This window comes from Tiliqua scincoides, chromosome 5 (genome assembly GCF_035046505.1).
Source record: "Tiliqua scincoides isolate rTilSci1 chromosome 5, rTilSci1.hap2, whole genome shotgun sequence".
NCBI lineage: Eukaryota > Metazoa > Chordata > Lepidosauria > Squamata > Scincidae > Tiliqua > Tiliqua scincoides.
Genome location: NC_089825.1, coordinates 113724501 through 113748687, shown reverse-complemented (window position 1 = coordinate 113748687; position 24187 = coordinate 113724501). Strand labels below are relative to the sequence as shown.

The window sequence follows — 24187 nt, the reverse complement described above, 5'->3', positions numbered from 1 at the left end:
ACACACACAGCTTGTAAAGCATGTGTAACAGCATAGATAGCATTGTAGACATTATAACTGGAGCCAGTCATGTCCATTTCAAATAAAGGACTAGGAAGGCTTTCCAGCTTCTCCTCCCCGGTGCACAATGTCTTCATCGTGGCATTCCCACTGGGAATTTTCAATGAACAGTCAAATGCTTGCTCCCAGAAATTCTGAATAAAGCCATCTCCTTTTGCCCAGGAGGGTTTTAGGTTCTGGACAAAGTTATGGAATCCGGGTGGCTGATTTGAGTGAATGGTGAAGGACAAAGCTCCGTGAAAGGCTTGTATTTCCCAATTTCTTTGAGGGGGTAGTGATTAAAAATCCCACTGAGATGTAACAATCCACATTTTACCCAGAGGTGGTAATGAATAGAAGGATGCCAAAAATATGAGCATCCTCAACTGCTGAAATGTTGTCAGTTCTCCATACACAAAACACACATTGGCTTTTTTGTCCAAGAGAATTGGATATTTTTCCAGTTGCTTGAAAACCAAGCCTGTAAAATGATCCATATAAGCCCGTTTTAGCATCCTTAGGATGAAGGCATCACAAATGCCGTTCTGAGAAAGCACTGGCAGCACAGCCTGCAAGAACCTATCCCCACTGTCATCATCCTCAGCTAAGAGCCCAACCCATGTCCATCCAAAATGTTGAAGTAAGCGGACAACCCCCATGTATTGCTCTGATTCATTTGGGACCATCTGGAACAATGAAGAGACTAGACTTTGGTCACCCTGGGGTAGGGAAAATACTCCATATGTGAGCTGAAAGAAAAAGCACAGCACATTTTTGAATGGATCACATCCAGTAAGGTGAAATGGTACACCAAAGAATTTCCAAACACCCACTACAAATATCTACCTGTGGAACCTTGTAGCTGTAATAGACAGTTGCCATAATGACAGAGGCTTCAGAGGCAGATCCCCCAATGACAGCAGTTACACTGTTTTGACCATCATACTTGAAGTTGGGGACAAATTTATGCTGTGCAGAAAGAAGGCTTAGGGTGGCCTTATAGGTTATCCTTGGAACATAGTAGCTGTTGAGGATGTGGAATCCCAAAGTCATGTTCAGCAATATTTGTGGACACTCAATGATCCCTTCTACAGCAAATACCAAGGCCAAAATATGCTGGTAATTCTTTGGCACTGAACTGCAATGAGAATTACATTTAGATAAACAAGAAAAGGACTCTTCATCATGGCACCTGTGAATGGTTTCAAGATGGATTTGTAGCTTAAACCTCTACAGGAACATAGACTGCTGTTACTGCAAGGGGTTGTGTGTGGGCAATAATTATGATCAGTGGTTCCCAAAGTTTTTGGACTGGTAGCTCCCTTGACCTACTGGTGCACTGGCCGCAGCTCCCCATTATGTTTACAATTCTATACATTATATAGGGTGGTGGGTTTTTAAGTGAGGATTCAGCAGCTCCCCTGGCTGGTTTCCACTGCTCTTTGGGGAGCCACAGCTCACTGGTTGGGAACCACTGTTTTTGAGAGAAAGAAAAAAAGAGTTTTTTTTTTTTTTTTTTTTTTTTAAACATTGTCTTCCCTTGATGAAGCACGAAATGCTCAAAATTGTTTGGAACCTTTGCAGTCTGCTTCCTGAATTGATTGGACTTATTTGCCTACATCCAGAGATAACTAGTCCTATTCAAGTTTCACTGAACTAAATTAAATTTAAATCAATCTCTGGCAAAAAGAAAACACATTGTGAAATGCTGTCTGCATTTTATCTTTCTTTTTGGACAAGCTGGATTGCATCCAAAGAAACAGTTTTCACAAGGAAACGATGTAGGTGAGTGGGAGAAGACAAAGATGATGCAAAGGTGGGAATAAATGATTAAAAACTGGAGTCATGCCTCAAAGACAGTGAAGCTGTTCTGTCCAAGTCCTGTGGATTCTGTTAATGTTTATGTGTTTTCTGGAGAACTTCTCAGTGGACTGTAACCAACAATATCATGTAGCTGGCTAAGCAAACAGTGTATTTGACAACTTCCAGTGTGCCCTGATATGGGGCAGCCAATCCTCCCAGTGCCCACTGCAGCAGTGGCACCAAAGTGGCTACTGCTATATCCAGCGGGTCCCAGGAAGCCGCTGTGAGTCTCCTTGTAGGAAGGGGGACTTTCCGGGGAAAGTCCCAAGCCCCGCAATGGGACTTCACAAGTCTGCGCCAGCTATCGAGAGGCCTTCCAGCCCGACACGGCCCTCAGGATCAGGGGGAGCAGAGCTCTGCCGTTCTCATCCCCCTGCCCCAGATCCTTCCTTTGCCTTGCTCTCCCCCACTCTCATTCCACCCTCACACCTTGGTTCTTCCCCTTATCCACGTTCCACTGTCCCCCACCTTCTAGAAGCCGCACTGCCATCCAGCACTCACCCCCGGTGGTGAGTGTTCCTCTATATCCTCCTCTTGCCAGCATTGGACCTGGCTCCTGACAGGTGCTGACCCAGCTCCAGCCTTCTCTACTCAGCAGGTTCTGTTAATGTGGTTTATGGCATGTTTATGGCACCCAGAGTTCTCACTAGGGCTCAGCACCAGTGCTGGGTGAGTTTAAGATTGGGTCCTAAGGCTGCAATTCTATGCACATGTACCCGGGAGAATGCTCTATTGAAATAAATGTCTACTCTACTTCTGAGTAGACATGCATAGACATGAATTGTAAATCTTGCCACATAAGCACTGTTTTATTTAATTATGAGATTGTAAATAAGTTATCAAAAGGAGAAAAAAAAAGAATGCCTTACAGAGGTTCATAAATCAGCATCACCTCTATAATTTTCCATGTTGTCACCAACCCCATTGACTCTTCTTTTCTCTCTAGAATATATCCTCTGAACATAGGTAAAGTTCAAGTTCAATAGATGCCCACTCCAGCCCCCCCCCCCTTTGTTTGGTTTTTGTCTGCCTTGAGACATTTCTATCAGTTCCATGGTTTCAAGCAGCTATCATGACAGGTTATCTGTTTCTTTACAATTCTGATTATTGTGCTGATTATAAATATAATTCTTGCCCAGTCCTAGAAAGCAATTTCAGAATAAATGAAATGTCTTAAAGATTGTGGGCCTGACCCATTGATTCCTACCCAATTGGATGCAACAGATTGAACACGGAGATAAACAGTCAGGAAAAATGACAAGAAAAAAGAGCCATAAAATGCTCTCTTAGTAATAAGAGATGAACTGTAATAATGTACATAATGTACATCATGTAATAAGCATGATGAACTGTTTGGTTGTTTTATTTAAAAATACTCCTTCCACCATTTCTTCAGGTATTCTTTCTACTTTTCTTTTCTTTTCTTTTTTAAAGGAAAAATAAAATGGCTTCTCCTTATAAATGAGTTTGGATGATGTTGTCTAATAACAATGGGACTGACAGTTTTGTATCATAAAATACAGTAATAATTACAGGAAAAACTTAAATCATATCTGAGCCAGTTTAATGTTGATGTCTTCCATCAGTGAGTATTAGGAACTACAGATCTCTGTGGGAACAACTCTGTTCTTTTGAAGAATACATATCATATCATCCAAAATGAAGACAAACTTGTTTTTATATTTTTTTCAGTATTAGCTGTTTCCTATTATTCAGTTCGGGTCTTAAAATTATGATGTAGCATTTTGGGGAAAAAATACAACCCAGTAAACCAGCTGTAGAGGCTAAGATGGAGAAGATCTCCACAAATACCATGTATTTTCCTTTTGTGCTCAGATAGGTTGGAACAAAGGACAACCAAACACTGCAAAAGACCAACATGCTGAAAGTGATAAATTTGGCCTCATTGAAGCTGTTTGGCAACTTTCTGCCCAGGAAAGCCACAGTGAGGCTGACAATGGCCAGGAAGCCCAAGTACCCTAAAACACAGTAAAACATGGCAGCTGAGCACTCATTACATTCCAAAATGATTTCTTTATTCACTGAGTGCATGTCTGTATCTGGGAATGGAGGGCAAGTGCTTAACCAAAGCAAAGAAATGCCCACTTCAATAAAGGAGCATGAAAGGACAATGGAACTGGACAATCTTTTCCCCACCCATTTCCTCATCCTGGATCCTGGTTTGGTGGCCATGAATGCCAGAACCACAGTGATAGTCTTTGCCAAGACACTGGAAAGGGCTACAGAGAAGATGATGCCAAAAGCATTTTGTCTGAGAGGACAGGTCACCCTTCCAGGCCTTCCAATAAAGAGGAAGGAACAGAGGAAGCAAAGGAGGAGGGAGATGAGGAGGGTGTAGGTGAGGCTGCGGTTATTGGCTTTGACTATGGGAGTGTCCTGGTGCTCAAAAAAGATTCCCAATACACAAACCGTGATGAGTGATAAGGAGCTAGCCAACACCATCAAAGTGATTCCTAAAGCTTCATTGTGAGAGAGATAGCTGACATCTTTGGGAATGCATTGATTTTGGTCCTTGTTGGGATACTGATCTTCTGGACATTTGACACAGGCGTCCATGTCTGCAGGAAAAGAAAAAGAAAATAGAAACTGTTTAATTTGAGCTGATATTAACTGTGCAAGACTTTCACTGTTTAGTCAGGCATGAGTATTCAGTCACTGATTACATGAGTTTGTTTGATGAACAAAAGGAACTTTTTAAAAAATTACTTCTGAGATTTATTCACAGTAATGTTGCTTTGGCTAGTAGAAATTTGGCATTTTTATTTCTGTATGCACATAAAAAAATCATGCTACACCTTTCTCTCTTTGAGGGGGCATTTATCTTTTAAAGCGCTGAATACTTCAAGAGCAGATATTCCTCAGAACAATGTTTGATTTCTGCAAAGTGTTTTATCCTCTAGCACAGTTGCCAAACTCACGCCAAACCCCTGTAGTGCAAAAACAGTCCCTGGTCCAAAAAGCACTTCTGTGCAGCTCACAAGAAGCCCCTCTCATCGCCATTACATGACACTCTGGGCAGTCATGTCTATCACCCATTTTCCCAGCGGGCTTTGTACCTGGATTTCTGGGCAGACGCAACTGCAGAGTTGGTCATGGAATGGCAGTCTGGGCCATGGAATGGCAATATGGGGGAATTCTAGTGAGCAGAGCAGCAGAACAGTAGGAACTGCTCACAGTGGGGAGGAATTCTCCACTTATGTTCTTAATTCAGCATTGTCAGCAGAATGTCAGCAGAATTCTGCAGATCTGACCCACGGTGCATGATTTGGTGAACGCTGCTCTAGCATGTGTAAGTGGAATTTTTATGTTGTTTTCTTAACCTATTGACTGTAGTCAGTTTTTTTTCTTCTTTGCAGTGCAGACAGCCTTCTTCTTCATACCCTGAAATGGAATACAAGTGAAATTTCTATACATGGTTTCCCCTACTCTTCTGGCTTGAGGTCATCCCTTCTGGGCACAGAACACAATCATAGCAACAATATTTATCTCCTTCCTTCTTTTTCCTTCTATAGCCAGGAGAGCAGTTGTCATTGCACATGGAAATGGGCAGCACCTGTCCATAAGCAGAAGGAGAGATTAGCTTCTAACTAATCCAGTGTACGGTATCTGGTCATTTTCGATTACCCCTAGGCTGTGAGTTCTTTAACAATTGCACAAAAAGAACCACCGGCCTTCCCTGCTCCCCCCTCCAATAAATAGCAATGAATAGGGTTCTGAATGAGGAGTCACATAACTTCCATTCATGTCAGAGTGTATATTTCCATGCAATTAGAAAACAAATCATAAGAGAGATACTTGGAACTTACCTGGTTAAAACTTCTGTGCCACACAATTCTACCTTCATTAAGAGTTAGCCATTTGTCTAGAGAAGTCCCCGGATCTAGCCTTCCAACTTTGACTCTCACAAAAGAGTTATTTGGGAAAGTTACCCAGTTTGTGAGCTCAAAACCAACAATGAGTTTTCCGTGTTCGTCAAAGCGCACTGTATCTCCAGCACTGGTGTTGAAGGAGATGATCCTCAGAATACTATGGAGCTAGGTTGAAGGAGAAAGTGAAATGTGAAATTGTGGACTCTTGAGAATGATGCTGACAAATATGCATCTTCGGTCCCAATCCTTAACGTTCATAGCACTGCCACAAGCAGTGAATGGCCAGCTCCATGTGCCAGTGGTTTCTGGAGACCCACTGCCCCAGATAAGATTGTGTAGAGGGTGGGAGACAGGTGGAATGAGGCAGGGTGGGAGGAACTGGGTGGGAATAGGGGTGGGTAGGATCAGGGCCAGGAAGGGGGTTGTTTCAGTGGCTTCAGTGCAGATAGAACCTAACACCCTTCCCTTATCAATCCACCTTCACAGGTCCATGCAGACCTGTGCCAGTGAAACAGCAGACCCACTGGGCTGACAGGAGCTTACACTGGGGCAAGGAAATAAACGCTCTCTTGTTCTTATAAAACTTCCAGAGGCAAGATGGGGTGGGTGCCACACTGACACAGCTGCATTACCATGTTGAGAGTCATGACGGATAGGGCTGTTACTCAGATCTGTTTTTGGCTGCAATCCTATACACTTTCCTGGAAGTATGCCCCATTGATTACAATGGAGCTTACAAAGGGCACCTTCATTTTGCAAGAATTCAGTAACATTTTTTCTTCTGTATTTAAACAGATGAGGAGGATGGCAATCAGAGAAGGAAAAAAAAATGTATCCGGATAAATGTGTGGTTGATACATGTTATGAAATGGTTTCACAAACATAAGTGAGCAAGATCTCCATATATATAAGGTTACTCTATCATCAAGGGTTTCTGGTTGACAGATTAACATGTGTGAGAGAATAACATGGACTGTTTGGGATGAAATTACCTGCCATGGCTGCACATTTAGAGGTTCCATCAATCCTCTGTCTTTGAGTCTCCTTTGGGACACGGTATGTAAAGCATGTGCCACAGCATGGACAGCATTGTAGATATTGTAGCTTAGTCCAGTCATGTTGATTTCATAGAAAGTTTGAGGAAGGCTCTCCAGCTTTTCATGTCCGGAGCAAGTTTGCTTGTCCACTTCATCTGCACTATCCATTTGAAATAAACAGTCAAATGCCTGTTCCCAGAACTCCTGGATAAAACCATCTTTTTTGGTCCAGAAAGGCTTGATGGTCTGAACAAAGTCATGGAAACCTAATGGCTCATTTGAGTGAACTGTGAAAGATAAAGCACCATGGAAGGACTGGATATCCCAAGTTCTTTCCATGCTCATTGTGGTGAAATCCCAATGGGATGTAACAATCCATACTTTACCCAGAGGAGGTAATGCAAGTCCATCTAATGCAAGCAGAAGTAATCTCAAAACTATCATGGATGGAGGTTCTCCATATACAAAGAAGACATTGGCTTTGCTCTCTGCAAGAACAGGGTATTTCTCCTGAAGCATTATAGCCATGTCTAGAAACTCACCCAGATAATTTCGCTTTGCTGTTCTTATTATGAAGGCATCACAGATGCCATTCTGTAAAAGCATTGGCAGCACTATCTGCAAAAATCTGTCCCCGTTCTCATCTTCGGCAGCCATGAGTCCTACCCACGTCCATCTGAAATGCTGAAGTAACTGGACAACTCCCATGTACTCATAGGCTTCATTGGGGACCATCTGGTACAAGGAAGAAAATGTAGCCTTGTCATCCAGTGATGGAGCAAATGATCCATAAGTGAACTGAAAGATATTGTATATAGCAAATTATTTATGATGGATTCGTAGCTTCTGCATTACACCTATGAAAATGTGCAGCCATGCTCTTACCTGTGGAAACTTGTACATTGCCAAGATGGTGGCCATGTTCATTGTAGTTTCAGAAACAATTCCCCCAATGACAGCAATCAGACTATTCTGGGTGATGCAACTATAGTTGGGAACAAACCTACGTTCTGCAGAAAGGAGATCCAGGGTGGCCTTGTAGGTCATTTGTGTACTGTAGTAGTTGTTGATGATATGGAATCCCAAAGTAATGTTTGGTAAAATCTTGGCATCCTCATTGATCTCCTTGACAGCAAATGCCAAGGCCAAGATGTGTTGGTAGTTCTTCAGCACTGAACTGCAATGAGAGTCTCATGGTGGTTAATCAAGAAACATCATACTTGGTGTGCCTTAGGACATAACTTCAAAATGTCATAGCAATAAAATTGCTCAGGTCTGAATGGAGCATTCCAGGAACTAAAATTTGCAACATTTGAATGAGGTGTATGGTAAGATGATTTAATGCAGAGAATGTCAATGGAAGTACACAGAAATCATACATTAAAACAACACCCCCAAGTCTGAAAGCAAAATCCGGCAATAGAATAGCATATAAATATATGGGTCAACAAGGGTGACAACTATAGAGAGGTCAAAAAACTTGAAAGATTACTTGAAAGGTCGAATGAAATGAAACAAGAGAGCAGAGGTAGAGAAGAAAGTGGAGAAGGAAGCTCAGATTGAGAGAGACAGTGGGGTGGAAAGAATAAACTCTGAATTTTAAAAATTAACAGTTTCATATCTTGACTACTGTGGATTCAAGATGTCTGAGTAAATGTGTGTAGAATTGCACTGCAGCAGATACAGGAGGGGAGAGAGAGAGGGGGGGAAACTGACTGAAGTTGAGAGTGGTTAAAACGTAAAATTATAGTTCTTTAAAATTAGAGTTCTATAAATAGATTGGAATTAACAAGTGCATCATGTTCAACAATAGTAAATAAAATTGATAGACACTTTGTTGCCCCTCACACTCCCTTTCATATACAAGAGTTAATCCATTCAGTATTCTGTGGCTGATTGAGAGCCCAATCCTATCCAGTTTTCCAGTGCCGGTGCAGCTGTGCCAAGCGGGCATACACCGCAACTAATGGTGGGGCAGCAGTCACAGAGGTCTCCTTAAGGTATGGGAACATTTGTTCCCTTACCTTGTGGCTGGATTGCAGCTGCACCAGTGCTGGAAAATCGGATAGGATTGGGCCCTCAAGCTTTTCCACTGTAAGAACATAAGAATATAAGAGTCCTGCTGGATCAGGTCAGGGCCCTTTTTTCAAATTATTATTTTTTTTAATTTTTCCAAAAACAAAAATAACAAACACACATAACACATAATGCAATACATACAATACATAACACAGTATTAGAGAGTGCAAGATATCATACATCACTATAACTAATAAATCATTACATAATCCTAATCCAGTTCCTCCAGGGGGGAGGCAGCAGGGTGATTGTTTTTTCTCATGTCAGGGCCCATCTTGTACAGCTTCCTGTATCTCACAGCAGCCCACCAGATGCCTCAAGTTGTACAGAAGACCACAAGACACTTGCACTATAGAACAATAGGTCACTATAGAACTGCTTGTTATAGAAAGAAAAAAAAATTCCTTACACAGGTTCCTCAATCAACATCTGCATGGGATCTTCCTCAAAAGAAGGAGTGTCCTGGTGGAAATAGAGGGCCTGACTAGCAATTCCTCCAACCACTAGGTCACCTGGCTGATAAAACTGATGAGAAATATGGTGGGGGTCATATGCAGCGCATATTAGAGAATGCATCTTACATACACTCAGTGGTACGAGCCCAAACAATAGCACAAGTAATGCCTCCGTCCTGATGCCAAGCCCTCTTCTCAATGCAAATTCCTTTAGTTCCACCTCTCCATCCATTTCCCTTATTGGCATCCATCTTCTAAGTCTTCTTTGAACAGCAATTTCCTCCGCTGGTACACTGAATTTCCATGCGAGCTGTATATTTATGTTCATCCTACTGTACTATACTTGTTTTTCCCCCTTAATGTTGCTTTTCTTAATGCTGCGTTATTTCTCCTCTCATGGTAAATGGACCAAACTTATGAGCACAAAAACAGAGAGTGAGAATAAATACATTAGTGAGAAAAGGTGTGATAGTAAAGTATGATCATGACAAACATTATGATTACCAAAGTTGGATCCAGTCACATATGAAGGACCTTGGAAGAATAGAGACAGTGCCTTTGTTTTGAGATTGAAACGCTGACACGCTAAGGCTTCAATCCTATCTGTGTCTGACAATTGCCTGCAGTGGAACTTATTCCTGGGGAACAGTCTACACAACTGTGGAACTGTAGGATGAATCCGGATATTTGTAGATTTTCCAAACTCCAATGCTTATTAATGGTTTTGGCTGAAGAAGTGTGGAAGGATTAGCAGGCACAGTCAAGTGCTAGAATATCAAATGAGAGCTATACGCAAAAGACTGTTGGAACCCTGTGTGTGCTCAGTGCCAAAATTTGCCTCTGAATAATATTGGAGAGGGGGGAGGTTAAAATTGCTTTCCAACTTGGTGCTTGTTGATCTATCTTGCTAGCGTCTGAAAAGCGACCCAGGAGAAAAGCGACCCAGGAGACCATTAATTATGGCAATTTATAGGGGAGACAATGACATTTCATAAGTGTTGGCTTTCTAGCAAGGTAGCTAGCAAAAATATTTTCTTTCTTGAAATCTCAGATCAACTATATTTTTTTCTTCCTTTCTTCAATAGCAATCAGTTACGTGCCTACTGTTTTGAGATTGACTGCCAGCCCAATCTATGGGGCTCTATTGCTGGTAGTAGGTTTATGACAGTAGCAAATGCCTTAGAGCAGTCACAAAAGCTACTGCAACAGTGTTCAAGACCAGCCACCAACCCAGCAAATTTGGCAGGGGAGGCAGGACTGGCCAGGGGGAGGGTGGAATATGGGATGCTCAAGTGAAATGGGGTAGCAATGGAGGAAGACGGATTGGGTATGGGATGGGAAGGGGATGGGTTTGGCGGCAGTGGTGGCTGCCGAATCCAACCCCCCTTAAGAACATAAGAACATAAGAACAGCCCCACTGGATCAGGCCATAGGCCCATCTAGTCCAGCTTCCTGTATCTCACAGCGGCCCACCAAATACCCCAAGGAGCACACCAGATAACAAGAGACCTCATCCTGGTGCCCTCCCTTGCATCTGGCATTCTGACATAACCCATTTCTAAAATCAGGAGGTTGCGCATACACATCATGGCTTGTACCCCGTAATGGATTTTTCCTCCAGAAACTTGTCCAATCCCCTTTTAAAGGCATCTAGGCTAGACGCCAGCACCACATCCTGTGGCAAGGAGTTCCACAAACAAACCACACGCTGAGTAAAGAAATATTTTCTTTTGTCAGTCCTAACCCGCCCAACACTCAATTTTAGTGGATGTCCCCTGGTTCTGGTATTATGTGAGAGCGTAAAGAGCATCTCCCGATCCACTCTGTCCATCCCCTGCATAATTTTGTATGTCTCAATCATGTCCCCCCTCAGGCGTCTCTTTTCTAGGCTGAAGAGGCCCAAACGCCGCAGCCTTTCCTCATAAGGAAGGTGCCCCAGCCCCGTAATCATCTTAGTCGCTCTCAAGTTATGCATGGCTCCAAAACGTGCCGTGTAAGCTGCCCCTCCCTCTCACTCTCATAGCCTTTCTGGGGGCGAAAGCAACATGGCAGAGATGCCTCCACTTTGCTTTCACACCTCAGAATTACTTCAAGAGCTAGGGGCAGCTTATATGGTGAGTTTTGGAGCTGCTTGAGCTTCTAGCTCTCTCCCCCCAGGACTGCACCATTGGGGAGGGGGTATGGATTTTTTTCTTAAGTTTAGAAAAAAAAAATATAACAACCCCAAACCATTCCACTTACACAAGATGCAGCATAAAACTCTTTGCAAAAACCCAAGATTGTTCTGTGGAATATCTGCTCTTGAAGTATTTCGCTATTTAAAATTAAAAAAAAAAATCACATAGTAAATCACATGGGGGTCCCCAAAGTGCAGAATTTCTAGAAGATACATAAAGAAATGAAAATGCCAAATTTCTGCTAGCAAAGGCTACCTTGGCTTCTATGAATAAAACTCAAACATCAAATAATATTTTTTTCCTCCGAATTTATCTGGGCATAAAAAAGAATCAGGTCTCCAATGACTGAATAATAGCATCTGACTGAACAGTAGAAGTCTTGCCGTAATAAGCTCAAATCCTCGAAAGATTTATACAGCTCCTTCTTTTCTTGCAGACATGGACGCCTGTGTCAAATGTCCAGAAGATCAGTATCCCAACAAGGACCAAAATCAATGCATTCCCAAAGATGTCAGCTATCTCTCTCACAATGAAGCTTTAGGAATCACTTTGATGGTGTTGGCTAGCTCCTTATCACTCATCACGGTTTGTGTATTGGGAATCTTTTTTGAGCACCAGGACACTCCCATAGTCAAAGCCTATAACCGCAGCCTCACCTACACCCTCCTCATCTCCCTCCTCCTTTGCTTCCTCTGCTCCTTCCTCTTTATTGGAAGGCCTGGAAGGGTGACCTGTCCTCTCAGACAAATTGCTTTTGGCATCATCTTCTCTGTAGCCCTTTCCAGTGTCTTGGCAAAGACTATCACTGTGGTTCTGGCATTCATGGCCACCAAACCAGGATCCAGGATGAGGAAATGGGTGGGGAAAAGATTGTCCAGTTCCATTGTCCTTTCATGCTCCTTTATTGAAGTGGGCATTTCTTTGCTTTGGTTAAGCACTTGCCCTCCATTCCCAGATACAGACATGCACTCAGTGAATAAAGAAATCATTTTGGAATGTAATGAGTGCTCAGCTGCCATGTTTTACTGTGTTTTAGGGTACTTGGGCCTCCTGGCCATTGTCAGCCTCACTGTGGCTTTCCTGGGCAGAAAGTTGCCAGACAGCTTCAATGAGGCCAAATTTATCACTTTCAGCATGTTGGTCTTTTGCAGTGTTTGGTTGTCCTTTGTTCCAACCTATCTGAGCACAAAAGGAAAATACATGGTTGCTGTGGAAATCTTCTCTATATTAGCCTCTACAGCTGGTTTGCTGGGATGCATTTTTCCCCCAAATACTACATCATTATTTTAAGACCCGAACTGAATAATAGGAAACAGCTAATACTGAAAAATAATTAAAAACATGTTTGCCTCTGTTTGACTGCTATAGCATTCCTTGAAATGTTTTGTTATTAATTGAATAATATGCTGTGATATTGCTATAACATTGGCCATATGATATGATATTTATTATATTCTATGAAATTGCCATGATATTCCTTGAAAGGATCAATGGTGCCAAGGGATACCTGGCCCCAAACAGAGCTACAGTTCCTAATATTCATTGCTGGAAGTTATCAACATCAACTGGCTCAGAAATGACTACAAACAAACACTTTATGGCTATTTTCCATCTCATTTTTCTTTAATGTTTATGTGTTCAACCAGCTGCGCCTAATTGGGAAGGAAATGTTAGGTTTCAGTGGGTCAGGTCCCCTTTCTGTATATTTTCTTTCTTTCAAAAAAAAGTTTTCTCTAGAACTGGGAAGCATTTGTGCCTGAGGTCTCATAGATTATCCTAAGTAGTACTCTAGGCTTAGTTTGGGTCTGGGCTTAGTTTGGGTCCAGTTTTTCAAGCAGAGAACTGTACAGGGGCAGTGCTACAGGATTTAAGGTGCAAACTTAACCAACTTTCCAGCAGCAAGGTAAGGGTAATGCAACTTCAAGGTAAGGGAACACACATTCCCCTACCTTGAGGAGGTCTTCTTGATTGCACAGATGCAGCACACACCCCATTGGCACTGCTGTGTCAGTGCTGGAAAGTTGGTTAGGATTTGGGTCTTAGTTTGTTTGATGGGAAGAGACATGGCTCAATAGTAAGTTATCTGCTTTTCATGCAGCTGGTCCCAAGTACAATCTCCAGAATCTCCAGGTAGGTTTGAGAAAAAAGAGAGAATCTTGGACAGTCTGTGTTGACAATACTAACCTAGATGGACATTGTCTGACTCAGGGTAAGGCCACTTCATATGGTCCCTAAGGAAATGTCTTTTTTTCTTTATTTATTTTGCCATGTGCACTGTTTTGTCAATTTTGCTGTTGTACATTGATGTCTAATTTAAAACAGTAACAATAATGGTTGTCAAAGATCTCGGTTAGCGCATGAGTTTGATCAGGATTTAGACTTTGAGAATAAAGGCTCTATGGAAATATTTGTAATCAGCATAAACATCAGAATTGTGAAAGTGCAGATAACCTGTCATTATGAATGTCAAAACCATGGCACTAAAAAAGATACATCTAGGCAGACAAAAATGAGAAAAAGAAGTTGAACGGACATCTCTTGAAAATGAATTTTACCCATGCTTAGAAGGTTATTCTGGAGGAAACAAAAGAATAGTCAATAGGGGTTGATGACAACATGGAAAATCATAATGATGGATCAAATAAACGGTAAGACTTAATAGATTAGGCCCTTGCTGTTTTAACCTGTGCACATTGACTGGCGCCAGATTGGAACCTAGCTGATGATAGTCACAAGGCTGGTCATCTATGGGACTTCTTACATTTAGGAAACTGGTGCATATGCACATTGATGATGAAATTGTAACTTCTCCTCTGTTTATAAGCTAATTTGCAATAAAGCTTTGTCATGTCACTTCACTTAATGTGTGATTACTCCGACAAACCCCATCTAAGAGAGGAGGAAGGAAGGCTGGATTGAAGCTCTTCTGTCTGAATGTGAATTTGTCCTTCTCATTTATTTGCCTCAAGAAAGCCTTCTCATTCATTACAGTCTTTCTCGTGATCTTTAATTGGCAAATGGAAGGAACAGAGAGCACCTCTCCGTTCCCTAGTTGTGACCCACATCCATTGCTGGCTCCTACACATAGGACCTTTAAATGACTTCCAACTGCATCCATGCCCACATGTGAAAGACATGCACATGCACTGGCTTACAAAATGGAGCAAACAACACTCCCCTTAAACCAGTTAAAAATGAAAATTTGTGGAGGCAGAGAGAGTTTGGAGGTGGGGTGTCAGGCTGCCTGGTCACACCACCACCATAAGATGCCTCAAGTGCTCTGGAAGTGTGACTGTGTCATGTAAACTGGTGGGGGATAGGATTGGGATACTTTTGTTGTTAATGACTTTCAGGACAATCCCATCCTTTTCTCTGCCGTAGCATGTAGTCACACCAAAACAGGTTACACTGTATGCTGTGGTGTATTTGCCTGATTCGGAGGCTTGGGAGAGATATGGGAAAATATTTCCCCTTAGGTCCCCATAAGTCTCCCGGTTGCCAGTGGGTCTCTCTTGGACCTGCACCAGCTGTTTAGAGGCAAGTCAGGAGGCAAGAAAGGGGATAGCATACTGGTGCAGGTCATGCACTCCAGGACACAGCCCCACCTGCAGTGACATGCTTCCTCCTCTCCCCAGGCTCTGCTCTGTTCCACTCCCCCCACCAGCTTACCTGCACTCCCATATAGAGACAGGTTCTGAAAAGGCTGGCAACCTTCAGTCTCAGAAGACTATGGTAGAAGCCTACAGCACCCAGTATTCCCAGGCAGTCTCCCATCCAAGTATTAACCAGGCCTGACCCTGCTTAGCTTCCAAGATCAGACAAGATCTGTACTACACCATAAGGACTTTGTGAAGTCACATCTAGCAATAATTTTTCACAGCCATCCTGATAAGATTCGGTCATTTGTTTATTTGAAGTCAGGTACTCCTACTCCTATATGTGTCCCCCAGTCAATGATGACACACCAAAATGGCTCGCAGTGCATTTCTGTGCACCCCATTCTGTGGGGTGGTAGTTCAGGAGATCTCTGGGTAAGAGTAAGACTTTGTGGCACGAATGGGTCTACTCATACCTGCACTAATGAAAATTGTTGTTGCGGGTCTGTGTGGACCAGGACTATGGGATCAGGTCTGGGAAGAGACAGGGTTGAGCAGTGAGGTGGCTAAGTTTGCAGACGACACCAAACTTTTCCGAGTGGTGAAGACCAGAAGTGATTGTGAGGAGCTCCAGAAGGATCTCTCCAGAGTGGCAGAATGGGCAGCAAAATGGCAGATGTGCTTCAATGTCAGTAAGTGTAAAGTCATGCACATCGGGGCAAAAAATCAAAACTTTAGATATAGGCTGATGGGTTCTGAGCTGTCTGTGACAGATCAGGAGAGAGATCTTGGGGTGGTGGTGGACAGGTCGATGAAAGTGTCGACCCAATGTGCAGCGGCAGTGAAGAAGGCCAATTCTATGCTTGGGATCATTAGGAAGGGTATTGAGAACAAAACGGCTAGTATTATAATGCTGTTGTACAAATCTATGGTAAGGCCACACCTGGAGTATTGTGTCCAGTTCTGGTCGCCACATCTCAAAAAAGACATAGTGGAAATGGAAAAGGTGCAAAAGAGAGCGACTAAGATGATTACGGGGCTGGGGCACCTTCCTTATGAGGAAAGGCTATGGCGTTTGGGCCTCTTCAGCCTAGAAAAGAGACGCCTGAGGGGGGACATGATTGAGACATACAAAATTATGCAGGGGATGGACAGAGTGGATAGGGAGATGCTCTTTACACTCTCACATAATACCAGAACCAGGGGACATCCACTAAAATTGAGTGTTGGGCGGGTTAGGACTGACAAAAGAAAATATTTCTTTACTCAGCGTGTGGTTTGTTTGTGGAACTCCTTGCCACAGGATGTGGTGCTGGCGTCTAGCCTAGATGCCTTTAAAAGGGGATTGGACAAGTTTCTGGAGGAAAAATCCATTACGGGGTACAAGCCATGATGTGTATGCGCAACCTCCTGATTTTAGAAATGGGTTATGTCAGAATGCCAGATGCAAGGGAGGGCACCAGGATGAGGTCTCTTGTTATCTGGTGTGCTCCTTGGGGTATTTGGTGGGCCGCTGTGAGATACAGGAAGCTGGACTAGATGGGCCTATGGCCTGATCCAGTGGGGCTGTTCTTATGTTCTTATGTTCTTAAGGGGGGTTGGATTCGGCAGCCACCACTGCCGCCAAACCCATCCCCTTCCCATCCCATACCCAATCCGTCTTCCTCCATTGCTACCCCATTTCACTTGAGCATCCCATATTCCACCCTCCCCCTGGCCAGTCCTGCCTCCCCTGCCAAATTTGCTGGGTTGGTGGCTGGTCTTGAACACTGTTGCAGTAGCTTTTGTGACTGCTCTAAGGCATTTGCTACTGTCATAAACCTACTACCAGCAATAGAGCCCCATAGATTGGGCTGGCAGTCAATCTCAAAACAGTAGGCACGTAACTGATTGCTATTGAAGAAAGGAAGAAAAAAATATAGTTGATCTGAGATTTCAAGAAAGAAAATATTTTTGCTAGCTACCTTGCTAGAAAGCCAACACTTATGAAATGTCATTGTCTCCCCTATAAATTGCCATAATTAATGGTCTCCTGGGTCGCTTTTCTCCTGGGTCGCTTTTCAGACGCTAGCAAGATAGATCAACAAGCACCAAGTTGGAAAGCAATTTTAACCTCCCCCCTCTCCAATATTATTCAGAGGCAAATTTTGGCACTGAGCACACACAGGGTTCCAACAGTCTTTTGCGTATAGCTCTCATTTGATATTCTAGCACTTGATTGTGCCTGCTAATCCTTCCACACTTCTTCAGCCAAAACCATTAATAAGCATTGGAGTTTGGAAAATCTACAAATATCCGGATTCATCCTACAGTTCCACAGTTGTGTAGACTGTTCCCCAGGAATAAGTTCCACTGCAGGCAATTGTCAGACACAGATAGGATTGAAGCCTTAGCGTGTCAGCGTTTCAATCTCAAAACAAAGGCACTGTCTCTATTCTTCCAAGGTCCTTCATATGTGACTGGATCCAACTTTGGTAATCATAATGTTTGTCATGATCATACTTTACTATCACACCTTTTCTCACTAATGTATTTATTCTCACTCTCTGTTTTTGTGCTCATAAGTTTGGTCCATTTACCATGAGAGGAGAAATAACGCAGCATTAAGAAAAGCAACATTAAGGGGGAAAAACAAGTATAGTACAGTAGGATGAACATAAATATACAGCTCGCATGGAAATTCAGTGTACCAGCGGAGGAAATTGCTGTTCAAAGAAGACTTAGAAGATGGATGCCAATAAGGGAAATGGATGGAGAGGTGGAACTAAAGGAATTTGCATTGAGAAGAGGGCTTGGCATCAGGACGGAGGCATTACTTGTGCTATTGTTTGGGCTCGTACCACTGAGTGTATGTAAGATGCATTCTCTAATATGCGCTGCATATGACCCCCACCATATTTCTCATCAGTTTTATCAGCCAGGTGACCTAGTGGTTGGAGGAATTGCTAGTCAGGCCCTCTATTTCCACCAGGACACTCCTTCTTTTGAGGAAGATCCCATGCAGATGTTGATTGAGGAACCTGTGTAAGGAATTTTTTTTTCTTTCTATAACAAGCAGTTCTATAGTGACCTATTGTTCTATAGTGCAAGTGTCTTGTGGTCTTCTGTACAACTTGAGGCATCTGGTGGGCTGCTGTGAGATACAGGAAGCTGTACAAGATGGGCCCTGACATGAGAAAAAACAATCACCCTGCTGCCTCCCCCCTGGAGGAACTGGATTAGGATTATGTAATGATTTATTAGTTATAGTGATGTATGATATCTTGCACTCTCTAATACTGTGTTATGTATTGTATGTATTGCATTATGTGTTATGTGTGTTTGTTATTTTTGTTTTTGGAAAAATTAAAAAAAATAATAATTTGAAAAAAGGGCCCTGACCTGATCCAGCAGGACTCTTATATTCTTATGTTCTTACAGTGGAAAAGCTTGAGGGCCCAATCCTATCCGATTTTCCAGCACTGGTGCAGCTGCAATCCAGCCACAAGGTAAGGGAACAAATGTTCCCATACCTTAAGGAGACCTCTGTGACTGCTGCCCCACCATTAGTTGCGGTGTATGCCCGCTTGGCACAGCTGCACCGGCACTGGAAAACTGGATAGGATTGGGCTCTCAATCAGCCACAGAATACTGAATGGATTAACTCTTGTATATGAAAGGGAGTGTGAGGGGCAACAAAGTGTCTATCAATTTTATTTACTATTGTTGAACATGATGCACTTGTTAATTCCAATCTATTTATAGAACTCTAATTTTAAAGAACTATAATTTTACGTTTTAACCACTCTCAACTTCAGTCAGTTTCCCCCCCTCTCTCTCTCCCCTCCTGTATCTGCTGCAGTGCAATTCTACACACATTTACTCAGACATCTTGAATCCACAGTAGTCAAGATATGAAACTGTTAATTTTTAAAATTCAGAGTTTATTCTTTCCACCCCTCTATCTCTCTCTCAATCTGAGCTTCCTTCTCCACTTTCTTCTCTACCTCTGCTCTCTTGTTTCATTTCATTCGACCTTTCAAGTAATCTTTCAAGTTTTTTGACCTCTCTATAGTTGTCACCCTTGTTGACCCATATATTTATATGCTATTCTATTGCCGGATTTTGCTCTCAGACTTGGGGGTGTTGTTTTAATGTATGATTTCTGTGTACTTCCATTGACATTCTCTGCATTAAATCATCTTACCATACACCTCATTCAAATGTTGCAAATTTTAGTTCCTGGAATGCTCCATTCAGACCTGAGCAATTTTATTGCTATGACATTTTGAAGTTATGTCCTAAGGCACACCAAGTATGATGTTTCTTGATTAACCACCATGAGACTCTCATTGCAGTTCAGTGCTGAAGAACTACCAACACATCTTGGCCTTGGCATTTGCTGTCAAGGAGATCAATGAGGATGCCAAGATTTTACCAAACATTACTTTGGGATTCCATATCATCAACAACTACTACAGTACACAAATGACCTACAAGGCCACCCTGGATCTCCTTTCTGCAGAACGTAGGTTTGTTCCCAACTATAGTTGCATCACCCAGAATAGTCTGATTGCTGTCATTGGGGGAATTGTTTCTGAAACTACAATGAACATGGCCACCATCTTGGCAATGTACAAGTTTCCACAGGTAAGAGCATGGCTGCACATTTTCATAGGTGTAATGCAGAAACTACGAATCCATCAGAAATCATTTACTATATACAATATCTTTCAGTTCACTTATGGATCATTTGCCCCATCACTGGATGACAAGGCTACATTTTCTTCCTTGTACCAGATGGTCCCCAATGAAGCCTATGAGTACATGGGAGTTGTCCAGTTACTTCAGCATTTCAGATGGACGTGGGTAGGACTCATGGCTGCCGAAGATGAGAACGGGGACAGATTTTTGCAGATAGTGCTGCCAATGCTTTTACAGAATGGCATCTGTGATGCCTTCATAATAAGAACAGCAAAGCGAAATTATCTGGGTGAGTTTCTAGACATGGCTATAATGCTTCAGGAGAAATACCCTGTTCTTGCAGAGAGCAAAGCCAACGTCTTCTTTGTATATGGAGAACCTCCATCCATGATAGTTTTGAGATTACTTCTGCTTGCATTAGATGGACTTGCATTACCTCCTCTGGGTAAAGTATGGATTGTTACATCCCATTGGGATTTCACCACAATGAGTATGCAAAGAACTTGGGATATCCAGTCCTTCCATGGTGCTTTATCTTTCACAGTTCACTCAAATGAGCCATTAGGTTTCCACGACTTTGTTCAGACCATCAAGCCTTTCTGGACCAAAAAAGATGGTTTTATCCAGGAGTTCTGGGAACAGGCATTTGACTGTTTATTTCAAATGGATAGTGCAGATGAAGTGGACAAGCAAACTTGCTCCGGACATGAAAAGCTGGAGAGCCTTCCTCAAACTTTCTATGAAATCAACATGACTGGACTCAGCTACAATATCTACAATGCTGTCCATGCTGTGGCACATGCTTTACATACCGTGTCCCAAAGGAGACTCAAAGACAGAGGATTGATGGAACCTCTAAATGTGCAGCCATGGCAGGTAATTTCATCCCAAACAGTCCATGTTATTCTCTCACACATGTTAATCTGTCAACCAGAAACCCTTGATGATAGAGTAACCTTATATATATGGAGATCTTGCTCACTTATGTTTGTGAAACCATTTCATAACATGTATCAACCACACATTTATCCAGATACATTTTTTTTTCCTTCTCTGATTGCCATCCTCCTCATCTGTTTAAATACAGAAGAAAAAATCTTACTGAATTCTTGCAAAATGAAGGTGCCCTTTGTAAGCTCCATTGTAATCAGTGGGGCATACTTCCAGGAAAGTGTATAGGATTGCAGCCAAAAACAGATCTGAGTAACAGCCCTATCTGTCATGACTCTCAACATGGTAATGCAGCTGTGTCAGTGTGGCACCCACCCCATCTTGCCTCTGGAAGCTTTCTAAGGACAAGAGAGCATTTACTCCCTTGCCCCAGTGTAAGCTCCTGTCAGCCCAGTGGGTCTGCTGTTTCACTGGCACAGGTCTGCATGGACCTGTGAAGGTGGATTGATAAGGGAAGGGTGTTAGGTTCTATATGCACTGAAGCCACTGAAACAACCCCCTTCCTGGCCCTGATCCTACCCACCCCTATTCCCATCCAAGTTCCTCATTCCACCTGCCTCTCACCCTCTACACAATCTTATCTGGGGCAGCAGGTCTCCAGAAACCACTGGCACATGGAGCTGGCCACTCACTGCTTGTGGCGGCAGCCACCCACCTGCTCCAGTGTGTCCATTTTGCAACAGATGGAAAGTGCTTAGAGCTGCTGAAATGCTTGTTCCAGCAGTGCTATGCACTTTAAGGATTGGGACCGAAGATGCATATTTGTCAGCATCATTCTCAAGAGTCCACAATTTCACATTTCACTTTCTCCTTCAACCTAGCTCCATAGTATTCTGAGGATCATCTCCTTCAACACCAGTGCTGGAGACACAGTGCGCTTTGACGAACACGGAAAATTCATTGTTGGTTTTGAGCTCACAAACTGGGTAACTTTCCCAAATAACTCTTTTGTGAGAGTCAAAGTTGGAAGGCTGGATCCAGGGACTTCTCTAGACAAATGGCTAACTCTTAATGAAGGTAGAATTGTGTGGCACAGAAGTTTTAACCAGGTAAGTTCCAAGTATCTCTCTTATGAATTGTTTTCTAATTGCATGGAAATATGCACTCTGACATGAATGGAAGTTATGTGACTCCTCATTCAGAACCCTATTCATTGCTATTTATTGGAGGGGGGAGCAGGGAAGGCCACTGGTTCTTTTTGTGCAATTGTTAAAGAACTCACAGCCTAGGGGTAATCGAAAATGACCAGATACCGTACACTGGATTAGTTAGAAGCTAATCTCTCCTTCTGCTTATGGACAGGTGCTGCCCATTTCCATGTGCAATGACAACTGCTCTCCTGGCTATAGAAGGAAAAAGAAGGAAGGAGATAAATTTTGTTGCTATGATTGTGTTCTGTGCCCAGAAGGGATGACCTCAAGCCAGAAGAGTAGGGGAAACCATGTATAGAAATTTCACTTGTATTCCATTTCAGGGTATGAAGAAGAAGGCTGTCTGCACTGCAAAGCAGAAAAAGAACTAACTAGAGTCAATATGTTAAGAAAACAACATAAAAATGCCACTTACACATGTTAGAGCAGCGTTCACCAAATCATGCACCGTGGGTCAGATCTGCAGAATTCTGCTGACAATGCTGACAATCTGCTGACAATGCTGAATTAAGAACATAAGTGGAGAATTCCTCCCCACTGTGAGCAGTGCTTACTGTTCCGTTGCTCTGCTCACTAGAATTCTCCCATATTGCCATTCCATGGCCCAGACTGTCATTCCATGACCAACTCTGCAGTTGCTTCTGCCCAGAAATCCAGGTACAAAGCCCGCTGGGAAAATGGGCGATAGACATGACTGCCCAGAGTGTCACGTAATGGCGATGAGAGGGGCTTCTTGTGAGCTGCACAGAAGTGCTTTTTGGACCAGGGACTGTTTTTGCACTACAGGGGTTTGGCGTGAGTTTGGCAACTGTGCTAGAGGATAAAACACTTTGCAGAAATCAAACATTGTTCTGAGGAATATCTGCTCTTGAAGTATTCAGCGCTTTAAAAGATAAATGCCCCCTCAAAGAGAGAAAGGTGTAGCATGATTTTTTTATGTGCATAAAGAAATAAAAATGCCAAACTTCTACTAGCCAAAGTAAAATTACTGTGAATAAATCTCAGAAGTAATTTTTTAAAAAGTTCCTTTTGTTCATCACACAAACTCATGTAATCAGTGACTGAATACTCATGCCTGACTAAACAGTGAAAGTCTTGCACAGTTAATATCAGCTCAAATTAAACAGTTTCTATTTTCTTTTTCTTTTCCTGCAGACATGGACGCCTGTGTCAAATGTCCAGAAGATCAGTATCCCAACAAGGACCAAAATCAATGCATTCCCAAAGATGTCAGCTATCTCTCTCACAATGAAGCTTTAGGAATCACTTTGATGGTGTTGGCTAGCTCCTTATCACTCATCACGGTTTGTGTATTGGGAATCTTTTTTGAGCACCAGGACACTCCCATAGTCAAAGCCAATAACCGCAGCCTCACCTACACCCTCCTCATCTCCCTCCTCCTTTGCTTCCTCTGCTCCTTCCTCTTTATTGGAAGGCCTGGAAGGGTGACCTGTCCTCTCAGACAAATTGCTTTTGGCATCATCTTCTCTGTAGCCCTTTCCAGTGTCTTGGCAAAGACTATCACTGTGGTTCTGGCATTCATGGCCACCAAACCAGGATCCAGGATGAGGAAATGGGTGGGGAAAAGATTGTCCAGTTCCATTGTCCTTTCATGCTCCTTTATTGAAGTGGGCATTTCTTTGCTTTGGTTAAGCACTTGCCCTCCATTCCCAGATACAGACATGCACTCAGTAAATAAAGAAATCATTTTGGAATGTAATGAGTGCTCAGCTGCCATGTTTTACTGTGTTTTAGGGTACTTGGGCCTCCTGGCCATTGTCAGCCTCACTGTGGCTTTCCTGGGCAGAAAGTTGCCAGACAGCTTCAATGAGGCCAAGTTTATCACTTTCAGCATGTTGGTCTTTTGCAGTGTTTGGTTGTCCTTTGTTCCAACCTATCTGAGCACAAAAGGAAAATACATGGTATTTGTGGAGATCTTCTCCATCTTAGCCTCTACAGCTGGTTTACTGGGTTGTATTTTTTCCCCAAAATGCTACATCATAATTTTAAGACCCGAACTGAATAATAGGAAACAGCTAATACTGAAAAAAATATAAAAACAAGTTTGTCTGCATTTTGGATGATATGATATGTATTTTTCAAAAGAACAGAGTTGTTCCCACAGAGATCTGTAGTTCCTAATACTCATTGATGGAAGACATCAACATTAAACTGGCTCAGATATGATTTAAATTTGTCCTGTAATTATTTCTGTCTTTTATGATACAAAACTCTCAGTCCCATTGTTATTAGACATCATCATTCA

The 24187-nt window shown here is 42.6% G+C and overlaps 2 protein-coding genes across 2 annotated transcripts; one reads left to right on the top strand and one right to left on the bottom strand.

Moving 5' to 3' along the window:
• Positions 1-3579: 3579 nt before the first annotated feature.
• Positions 3580-9343, bottom strand: LOC136653235 (vomeronasal type-2 receptor 26-like). Its single transcript, XM_066630142.1, has 5 exons — positions 9318-9343; positions 7715-8006; positions 5853-5957; positions 5350-5506; positions 3580-4481 (listed from the first exon to the last, which is right to left on the bottom strand). The coding sequence occupies exons 1-5, from the start codon at positions 9341-9343 to the stop codon at positions 3580-3582; spliced, it is 1482 nt and encodes a 493-aa protein (XP_066486239.1).
• Positions 9344-11978: 2635 nt separating this feature from the next.
• LOC136653234 (vomeronasal type-2 receptor 26-like) lies at positions 11979-23978 on the top strand. The gene is made up of 6 exons (XM_066630141.1): positions 11979-12125; positions 18045-18160; positions 19474-19765; positions 21592-21696; positions 22043-22199; positions 23077-23978. The coding sequence occupies exons 1-6, from the start codon at positions 11979-11981 to the stop codon at positions 23976-23978; spliced, it is 1719 nt and encodes a 572-aa protein (XP_066486238.1).
• The last annotated feature ends 209 nt before the right edge of the window (positions 23979-24187 follow it).